This window comes from Ictalurus furcatus, chromosome 20 (assembly GCF_023375685.1).
Source record: "Ictalurus furcatus strain D&B chromosome 20, Billie_1.0, whole genome shotgun sequence".
Taxonomy (NCBI): domain Eukaryota; kingdom Metazoa; phylum Chordata; class Actinopteri; order Siluriformes; family Ictaluridae; genus Ictalurus; species Ictalurus furcatus.
Genome location: NC_071274.1, coordinates 2,718,064 through 2,728,812, shown reverse-complemented (window position 1 = coordinate 2,728,812; position 10,749 = coordinate 2,718,064). Strand labels below are relative to the sequence as shown.

Here is a 10,749-nt window from a genome sequence, read left to right as displayed (position 1 = left end):
TAACGCCCAGCTATTACAGGTTTTTAAAAATAATTGTAAAAAAATGACACCGTCGTCAGAAAACCCGAATCACGAGCTGTTTCAGGAGATCCATCAGTCCCACGATATGTAGTGAACGTCTCAGAGACACGTTTCCGAACCACAGACAGGCCAAGGCCGTGTGTGCACTCTATAAAGCAGAAATAGACTGATGAAAACGTCTGAGATTTTTTTTTTTTCTGTATAACTCGCATACCGGCGTGCAGTCCTTGAACCCGATCGTCAGGTGAAAGGGTTTATAAATACAGAGACGTCTGGGTCACTGAATTTCCACTTCAAGTGGCTTCAAAGCCGCCACCTGGTACCTTTATATTCATTCTACGGCGTTTCTACAGATATCCAGAGGAGATTTGTGTCTTTCGAGCTCTTTCGACAGATCCAAATAAAAGGATCTGATCAGAAAGAATCAGTGTTTTTGAAAAGATATCTCCCAAACAAGTATAAACGGGCGAGAGAGGCTTTCTCATGCAGGCAGAACATTTCAAACGTGACACGGTGTGCCGTTATAGGAAAATAATCAACGATGGGGTGGTGCGATGAAGCAGAGTCGCTGCTCCTACGACAAAGTGCGTCATCATTTTCCTTTAGCGGAACGATTCATTAAAGAATGACACATCGTAATTTTTTTTATCCGTTTAAAGTTGCGTTTAATGTCGATCAGCAAAGCAGGTTAGTTTCTGGTATCACTTACATTATAGCACCTATAAACCGTCGTTCCATTTCAAGTCAAAAAAAAAAGCAGCTCGTTAACAAGAAACCACAAAGTGGAAAAGTTACTCTTACAAAGCGCTGACACTGGAGACTCCTTCCAAAAACCTTACCACATCGATCATTATACGTTTTTTTTTTTTCTTCTTTGTTAACCACACATTTCTGAATCCATTTATTATTAATTTCATGCGAAGTCTCTGTATAAGTCGTTGCAGTACAAACAATAATATATTAGAATGGGTGCATGAGTATAAACCTGTGATTTGCAGCTGCTCTGATAGAAAGTGAGTTAACACCTTCTAACCGATCAGATCTGATTATATAAAAAGGCGGAGTAGATTAAAAACGCTAAATTCTTCCTGAGATTTTTGTACGAACGTGTAGCCCTGAACATGATCCTGATCAAAGTCATTTCACAAAAGGGAAACGTCAGTGAGCGTCTTGACGTTTATGATCTAAAGTTCTCCGCAGTTACGTAAGATTTGCATTTTTAAATAAAAACAATAATGCGCATTTTTAAAACGCTTTAGAAATATAGAAATATATATATATATATATATATATATATATATATATATATATGGATGGCTTGAGTTTTTCAGGTTTAACATCGCTAAAGAATGATATCGTCGATATCGATGCATTTCTCATTGGTTTTTCTAACGACTTCCCCTGTAGTTCCTCTTATTAACAATAAGAAGCCCTCGTTTTTTCCATGCAGAGTGCATGAGGTTGCCAGATTGCAAACAGTTCCTCTTATTAACATACAGTAGATGTAAGAGGAAGGGTGAAGTGTTGTTTATCCATCCATCTATTTTCCATAACGCTTATCCTACACAGGGTCGCAGGGAGCCTGGAGTCTATTTCAGGGAACTCGGGGGACAAGGTCGGGGACGCCCTGGACGGCATGCCGACCCACTGCCGAGCACACACACACATTCACACACCCATTCACACACTACAGACAATTTACAGATGCCTACAATGCATGTCGTTGGACTGGGGGAGGAAACCAGAGTACCCCGAGGATACCCCTCAAAGCACGGGGAGATCAAGCAAGCTCTGCACACACAGAGCATGAGCGGGACTCCAACTGTGCACCCTGCCCCCCAACACAGACACCCCCCCCATCCCACCGTGAAGTATTGTTAAATATTATCATTCTTATACTGCTGTTCATACTTTTTGACCGTTGATTCGTTTTCTTTTAGCAGCGGCTCTGACGGCGGTTCCAGTTTTAAAGGGAATCACACGTCTATGTCAATACACTCATTCTTATATATTATCGTTTCCATAGCAACAGGATTTTTTTTTGTTTTGTTTTTTTTTTCATTCAAAAATGACCCACATCACCATTTTGCAAAGGGTCATGGCCCAAACTATAAGCTCCAGAGGAAAACCAAGTCCTGATGCTCCATTATCTTTAGAGCACAGTTCAAACAGACTTCCCTTGTAGTTCAGACTCCCAGACGGCGCTTTCAGCTTTTCCCACAGCTCTACTGCTTCGTCCTGGCAACCTGCAACTGCAGCAGAGGTGCACAAGAGGAACTCGCTCCAGTATCTGTAAAATGAAAAACGTAATACAAGCAGATTCTTGAATAATCACAAAGTATTTGGATGTGTTATTTGCAGCATGGGGAATCATGGGTTTGAAAATTAGGCTCGACTGGAATACTGGATCAGCTTCTATATATTATATTGTTTTACATAAATAAGTATTCAACCCTGAACTTTTCTTGTAGTGTTACAACCTGAAACTAAAATGGCATGAAGCTACACGGATGAGATGAGCTCAGATGAGAGAAATTGTTCACAGGACAACTTTATGCAGGATATTTTGTCCTGGTACAGCATCCCCACGACATGATGCTACCACCACCATGCTTCACTGATGCTATAATGTTCTGAGACTGTTGGGAAATGATGCGTGTATGCCAAATGTAGTCCAAAACGTTACATTATGGTCTGATTGGACCAGAGAACTTTTCCCCACATGATTGCTGAGTCTCCAGCATGAGATTTTACCGTTCACAGGGCAACGTTCCCATGCTACTTTGTCTCAGCTGGAGAGATATGAAAAAAAAAAGCCATTTAAAAAAAAAATCTCCTGTTGGAAACATGAAGGAAAAGCTTCCCCGGTCTGTTCAGAACAAAATAGTACTTTTGGCCTTGGCATAAAGTGCTAGATTTGGTGGAAACCCGACACTACTCATCACCCTGAGAACACCATCGCTAATGTGAACTAAACTGTTACTAAAATCTCCTAAGTATTAAAATAATGTAAGACTAACTTGCACTTACGAGCAGACAGTATCCAGGTTTTCAAGGTCATCCAGGTCCTGAGGATGGTTCAACATGTTTCCTCCGAGACTGAGCAAGCAGTCTGAGAAGCCCTTAAACACGGTCTCACACGCCCCTGCAGAGCTCACTGCTCGAAGCAACGACGCTGGAATAAAAGAAAGATTATTTCTACTGCTCTTTGAATTAGAAACTGAATGGTAGAAGAATGAAGCGTATGAGAACGAATTGTATACACTGGAGAAAAGGGAAAAAAACAACGATGTTTTACTAAGCGGAAATATCCTAAATATAGACCATTTGATCTAATATTTCTCATAAGGGGATGATGATCCATCAAATATAAAATGACTACTAATTTCAAGCATTTATTTCAAGACAGCAACAGCACAAGCTTGAAATCACAAAAAAAAATTCTACAAATAAGCTTAAAGTTATCTGCCAGTGGAACAAGGCAAGCTTGAAATGTCCCGGGGAAGAGTCTAGAAATAAGTCTAATGATCTCATAATGACAAATGATAGATAGATTCATCTATATCGAAGATATTTTTTATTTGCTAATATATCGTTTTATCCAGAGTAGACCATACCATGTTATTTTAAACATTATTGTTTAATTACCATACATCCATTTTTGTTATAAATTCAGAATATATTTGGTCAGATAAGAAATTCTTAGCATTCTTGGACATGAAAATCCCGAGAATGTCTGAATTACTGATCATTACAGTATGTCTCGGTAACGATCATCATTCCGATATAGAATTTTGTTGCATCTAAAAGTTCGAAAAGGTATGAAATCAATAACGACGATAACCTACAAATGAACAGGATGATTTCCACATTATAGTACAAACGATTCATTCCTACCTAACTGCAATAAACAGAGAAGCGAGCCGTGTCTGTCAGTTAAAGTGAATCCCATCTTACGCTGTGTGAAACCATCAGAATAACCAGCTTCATCCACTCAGAGCCCGTACTCAAGCTGAAAGAATCACTGCGATCAGAAGCCCTCGTTTTTTCCATGCAGAGTGCATGAGGTTGCCAGATTGCAAAGAGTTCCTCTTATTAACATACAGTAGATGTAAGAGGAAGGGTGAAGTGTTGTTTATCCATCCATCTATTTTCCATAACGCTTATCCTACGCAGGGTCGCAGGGAGCCTGGAGTCTATTTCAGGGAACTCGGGGGACGAGGATGGGGACGCCCTGGACGGCATGCCGACCCACTTCCGAACACACACACATTCACACACCCATTCACAGACAATTTACAGATGCCTACAATGGATGTCTTTGGACTGGGGGAGGAAACCAGAGTACCCCGAGGAAACCCCTCAAAGCACGGGGAGATCATGCAAGCTCTGCACAGACAGTGCATGAGCGGGATTCCAACCCTCAACCCTGGCAAACGTTCCAGTCTTTACGCCACTGTGCACCCCGCCCCCCAACACAGACACCCCCCCAATCCCACCGTGAAGTGTTGTTCCATCCAACCATCCATCCATCTTCTACCGCTTACTCCTTTTCAGGGTCGCGGGGAACCTTGAGTCTATCCCAGGGAGCATGGGGCACGAGGTGGGGTACACCCTGGACAGGGTGCCAATCCATCGCAGGGCACAATCACATACACACTCACACACCCATTCATACACTACGGACACTTTAGACACGCCAATCAGCCTATCGTGCATGTCTTTGGACTGGGGGAGGAAACCGGAGTACCCGGAGGAAACCCCCGCAGCACGGGGACAACATGCAAACTGAAGTGTTGTCAAATATGATCATTCTTATACTTCAGCGCTCTTGCGTTCATACTTCTGACCGTTGATTCGTTTCCTTTTAGCAGCGGCTCTGACAGCGGTTCCAGTTTTAAAGCGAATCACACGTCTATGTCAATACACTCATTCTTACATATTATCGTTTCCATAGCAACAGCTCACACTGGGATTTGAACGGCGCACATGCTACTTAATCTAAGTCTAATGAACAAAAAAAACTCAAATCATTGACATGACGAAGTGTTCCGTAAGGAGATGTTTATTCGACATTTGCGTAAGGAGTCTCCAGTTCCAATCAACGACAAGTTGCTGACGACGGAACGACTGTTTATAGCTGCTATAAAGTAAGTGAGAACAGGAACTAACATGTTTCTCAGACATTCCACAACATTAAATGTAACTATAAAAGGATAAAAAGTATGATGTGTTGCTGTTTAATTTGAAAAAAAAAACGTGCTGTGTTATAAGAGGATTTAACACTTCAGTATATGCTGTTATAAGATAATACTGAACTTTATGCCATGACAGTAACTCAGCTGTATCACATCACCCTGTAGCTGATTATTTTCCCTTCACAGCACACCGCGGACCGTTTCATTCCTCACATCCTGGACAGGAACGAAGGAAAGAACCTGCACGCAGCAGTATGACCAGCAGAGGGTGGTGTGATCCAACTATTGAACCTCCACACTGCTGAATCATTGTTTCACTGCACATCCTGAACTTATACATATTTTAAAATAAAGCGTATCACTTGTGCTGGGGCTCAGATTGAATTTCGTCTGGAGAACACTGCACTATGATTAACAGCATCCATCACTCAGATGTTTGTCAGAAGTTAGTCGTATTCGCATCCATGTACATTTCGAGGTATTTGTGGAGGGAAAATGATCTTTTACAAAGCCTTGTGCAATAAATGAAGCACTGAACGTTCGATGATCTGGATGTTTGGGCAGGATGAAAAACATTTTGTAGGCCAGACGGAGTTATTCAGGTCACTGTAGGTCAGAGGCATTACTTAGTGTACAAATACAAGGTCGAGGTTATGTAAGGCAGCTGGTGGTGGAGAGAGAGAGAGAGAGAGAGAGAGAGAGAGAGAGAGAGAGTGCACTCTAGTGGACACACACACACACACACAAACACACACTATGGGGCCTGCTGTAGGCTCATTGTTTCCATTATTTATTTATTTATTATTCATTATTCACCATGAGGAATGCCTGTACATTTGTGATCCTTTGTTACTGAGTGCAAATTTGTGTACAGTTAATGTAGATCAATCTTGTAGCTACGTGTCCAAATCCGAGTGTGCGTTCGTCTGTACACTTTTACACTGTGTCTCTCACTTATCAGAAAATGGAAAAAAAAAAACAAACCCAACCGTGAGTGTTTATACACTGTATTTAGAGACATATTTAAGTCTTGTGGTTAACTTTTTTATTCTGTTACTGTAGCATAAATCCTCTGGAAGACCGAGAACTTCATCGGTGTGTGTGTGTGTGTGTGTGTGTGTGTGTGTGAAAATGCGTGCTTGACTTCGTACAAATATGAAATGCAAACCATTGTCCCCAACTGTTAGAGTAGTCGATTAGCAAAAACAAAAAACGACAGCAACAATAATTAAAAAAAAAGTTTCGGCTCGCGAGGTCCGCTTTGCTAGTTGTGTTGGAGCTACAAAGCGAACGTAGCGAACAAGTAATGAAAGCTTAGACGCTTTTATTCATTTATTTGGTTGTTTATTTTAGCTTTGTGCAACATTATTTAGCTGAACACTTTTTACACCTGAACCATTTTCTAAGAATTGTAGATTTAGCTTGTAAGTACTTTTTTTTTTTTTCAAACGTAAACTATATTATCATCCGAACCACTTCTACACTACAAAATAAATTTAAAAAAAAAAAAGGAATTTCAAGAAAGTAAAAAAGCATTTTCTGGGAAATGAGTCTTGTTTGTGTGTGTGTGTGTGTGTGTGTGTGTGTGTGTAAAAAGAAAAATAATCTTGTCGAGCATGTTTTGAATTTGAAAAGCTATCTAATTTTAAGAAAAGATATCTTAACTTTGTGTTAATAAGATATTCCGAATAATATTGAGCTAATTTATTGAGTAAATGGAAGATTTTAAGAAAAATATAAGGTCATTTTGAATTTGATGGCCGCAACACGTCGCAAAACAAGTTGGGACGGGGGCAACAAAAGGCCGGAAAAGTAAGTGTTACTAAAAGGAACAGCTGGAGGAACATTTTGGAACTAATTAGGTTGATTGGGAACAGGTCAGTGAGATGATTTGGAAAGATGAAAAAGAGTATCTTAGAGAGGCGGAGTCTCTCAGAAGTAAAGATGGGATGGAATCTGGATGGAAGCAATACAGTATGTTGCTCTAAAACCTGTATATACCGTTCAGCATTGATGGTGCCTTTCCAGATGTGCAAGCTGCCCATTCCATACGCACTAATGCAGTCCCATACTATCAGAGACGCAGGCTTTTGAACTGAGCGCTGATAAAAAACCCAACTGGTCCCTCTCCTCTTTAGTCCTCTTTAGTTTAGAGGCCGCGGCGTCTATGGTTTCCAAAAAGTATTTCAGATTTCGCTTCGTCTGACCACAGAACAGTTTTCCACTTTGCCTCGGTCCATTTTAAACGAGCTTTGACCGAGAGAAGACGGCAGCGTTTCTGGATCATGTTTGTGGACGGCACGGCGAACTGTCTTCACAGACAATGAGTTCTGGAGGTGTTTCTGAGCCCATGCAGTGATTTCCATTACAGAGTCATGACTGTATTTAATGCAGTGCCACCCGAGGGCCCGAAGATCACGGGGATGCGGTATTGATTTTCACCCTCGTCCCTTGAGTCTCGGAATCTTTTGACGATATTATGTACTGTAGATGACGGGACATTCATAGTCATCGCAATTTTACATTGAGGAACATTATTCTGAAATTGTTCCACAAATTGTAGACGCAGTTTTTCGCAGATTGGTGAACCTCTCGCACAGTTTTACTTCTGAAAGACCCTGCCTCTCTAAGATCCTCTTTTATACCCAATCATCTCACTGACCTGTTCCCAATTAACCTCCAGCTGTTTCTTTTTACTAACACTTACTTTTCCAGCCTTTTGTTGCCCCCGTCCCAACTTTTCTGAGACGTGTTGATTCTGGATTTTGAAGCCTATCTTGGAAACATTGGGTACAAAGCAGGACAAATGGGATGGGATGGGATGGGATGGCAGTTCAATGCAAGGTATCACACAGACTCACACCTAGGGGCAATTTAGAGCAGCAATTTAGTGTTATGTCTTCAGGAAGTGAGAGGAAACCAGACTCACCAGAGACATGGACATGATCACAGGGAGAAGCTTAGACAGTAACAAGAGCTTAGAACTGAACCGTTGAGATGTGACGCACCAATGCTACCATATCGCCTACCAAAAATATACACTTATACAACAAATTTGACATGAACCTGGTTGTTGGGTTGGCGAGTTTTCAATGAAAACTCTTCTTGTTAGTTTTGGACTCCCTTCTTCCCTCCTTTGTGAACTTGTAAGTGTTTCCAACACAATGGAAATGGCGGTTAGCACGTTCGCCTCACACCTCCAGGGTCGGGGGTTCGATTCCCACCGTGGCCCTGTGTGTGCGGAGTTTGCATGTTCTCCCCGTGCTGCGGGGGTTTCCTCCGGGTTCTCCGGTTTCCTCCCCCAGTCCAAAGACATGCTTGGTAGGCTGATTGGCGTGTCCAAAGTGTCCGTAGTGTATGAATGGGTGTGTGAGTGTGTATGTGATTGTGTGCCCTGCGATGGATTGGCCCCCGCCTTGTGCCCGATGCTCCCTGGGATAGGCTCCAGGTTCCCCGTGACCCTGAAAAGGATAAGCGGTATAGAAGATGGATGGATGGATGGATGGACAATGGAAATGGAGATGATGGAAACAATATCTTGGTGAAATCCAGACTAACAGACTGTTCCATATCGGTTATGTTCACATATGCTGCTAGGGAGATTATACGAATATGATTCTCTCACGATAATCCCATGATGCAGTAATATCACATCATTCTGCTATTCAGGATTGTTTTTTAGTTACAATGCAATTTATTTTATTTATTTTTTTATTTACAACAATTCGGAATTTTTTTAAAATCATACATTCGTTGATTGCACGCTTTGCTTTGTACGGTTATGTACTCTAAGTAAAAGTGCATGCTAAGTACCGTTGGCTGTATGTTGTGTGCGTTTGTGCTGAATATCGTTGCGTTCTGTACATTTGGTGAATAAGGATTTGGCACAGTGTGGCACTGTGGGAGTACAGCGGGTAACACTGTTTTACAGCTCCAGGGTCCAAGGTTCGATCCTAAGCTCGGGTTACTGTTTGTTCGGAATTGCGCATGTTCCCTCTGTGTCCGTGTAGGTTTCCTCCGGTTACCGCCCACGTCTGCGAAAACATAGAAGGAGGTGGATTGGCTATGCTACATTGCGCCTCTGTGTGAATGGTGCCCTGTGATAGACAAGCATCCCATCCAGAGTGTATTCCCTCCTCGTGCCCAGCTTTCCTGGGATAGGCTCGGGATCGAGGATAAAGCGATCCTTAAAGATGAATGAATTCATTGTAGAATGACCAGCATATTGATGCAAGGAATGTAGATGCAATTCTTCATAACGACTATGAACATCCATAGAACTTGCAATAGAAATAAACTATGAGGAGATTTGTATACAGGGCAGCCATTGTTCTTGGGATAGGCGCTGGATCCACCACGACCCTCACACAGTTACTGAAAACGAACGAACGATCGAATGAATTCGGCTAAGTGGTTAGCACGTTTTCCTCATACCCCCGGGGTTGGGGGTTCGAACCCTGTCTCCACTTGGATGTTCTTCCCGTGCTTCACAGGTTTCCTCTGTGTACTCCGGTTTCCTCCGCCAGTCCAAAGACACGCATTGTATTCTGATTGGCATTTCCAAATTATCCGTCGTGTGCGAATAGGTGTGTGATTGCTCATGTTCCTGCCATGGGTTGGCACCCGTCCAAAAACAGATGAGTAAATGAATATCTGTCGATTGAAAATGAAGCAGACTGAGATTACAGACACATATTAGTAATATCTTATATATTGAAACAAACAACGGACCCAGGATACACTCTCGGGGCTCACCAGTAACAGATTGTGTGGGCGGGGTGGGGCAGGGTAAAAACTTTTAACTTCCTCCTAAACCAATACCCTGAGAAAATGATTATGTACCAGGCAGACTGACATGGGTTGATAATAAAGCATTTAGGTTTGAACTTTTGTACCTTTGTTCCTGTGTGCTTGAGGACTTGTTGCATTTTCAGAAGACTGTGTGAAAGTATATATGCAACTTAAACTTTATTATTATTATTATTATTAATATATATATATTTATATTTAAAAAGCATCATGGGTGTGATGGTAAAAGGGTGGGGTGGTGGGGTGTAACTTTGGCACCCCCCCCCTTCCGTAGAGATGCTCGCAGCCTCCCCAGCACCGTCCCCTTGGAGACTGCACGAGCAACACGTGATGCAGCTGCTTATCAGCTTTAGGGAGCAGCGCTGCTTCGGAACGCGTGTGGAGGACTGGGGGGGAAATAAAACACACCAAAAAAGTCACTTTTCTACTTCGTCTTCGTGAGGAACGTCGACGGATTTCTTTCTTTTGAGCGTTTTGGGAGGAAAGCAATGCGCCGGGGTTAGTCGACGAACTTTGCACATCCTCTAAAAACGCCATTTTGGGCGCTCCTCTCCGGAACGAGTTTGCAGTGGGAGGTTTTCTCTCTCTCTCTCTCTCTCTCTCTCTCTCTTCTCCCCCCTTTCGTTCTCTCTCTCTCTCTCTCTCCAAAGTCCATCATCTGCTTTTCACCATCATCACTGAGTGTAGCAGGCTGGCCGGCCCGGAGCTACTCCGCCGTAAG

At 42.3% G+C, this 10,749-nt stretch overlaps 2 protein-coding genes across 2 annotated transcripts in view; one reads left to right on the top strand and one right to left on the bottom strand.

The window, feature by feature from the left end:
- Positions 1-2,024: 2,024 nt before the first annotated feature.
- On the bottom strand, positions 2,025-10,565 carry nrn1b (neuritin 1b). Its single transcript, XM_053652302.1, has 5 exons — positions 10,541-10,565; positions 10,327-10,414; positions 3,052-3,285; positions 2,955-2,967; positions 2,025-2,343 (listed from the first exon to the last, which is right to left on the bottom strand). The coding sequence occupies exons 1-5, from the start codon at positions 10,563-10,565 to the stop codon at positions 2,080-2,082; spliced, it is 624 nt and encodes a 207-aa protein (XP_053508277.1). The 3' UTR covers positions 2,025-2,079.
- The window catches only part of rreb1b (ras responsive element binding protein 1b), a 39,386-nt gene continuing 38,942 nt past the window's right edge, over positions 10,306-10,749 (top strand). Inside the window, exon 1 of the mRNA XM_053651187.1 lies at positions 10,306-10,744. The gene's annotated coding sequence lies outside the window, so the exon portion shown is untranslated. The remainder of the gene's footprint in view (positions 10,745-10,749) is intronic.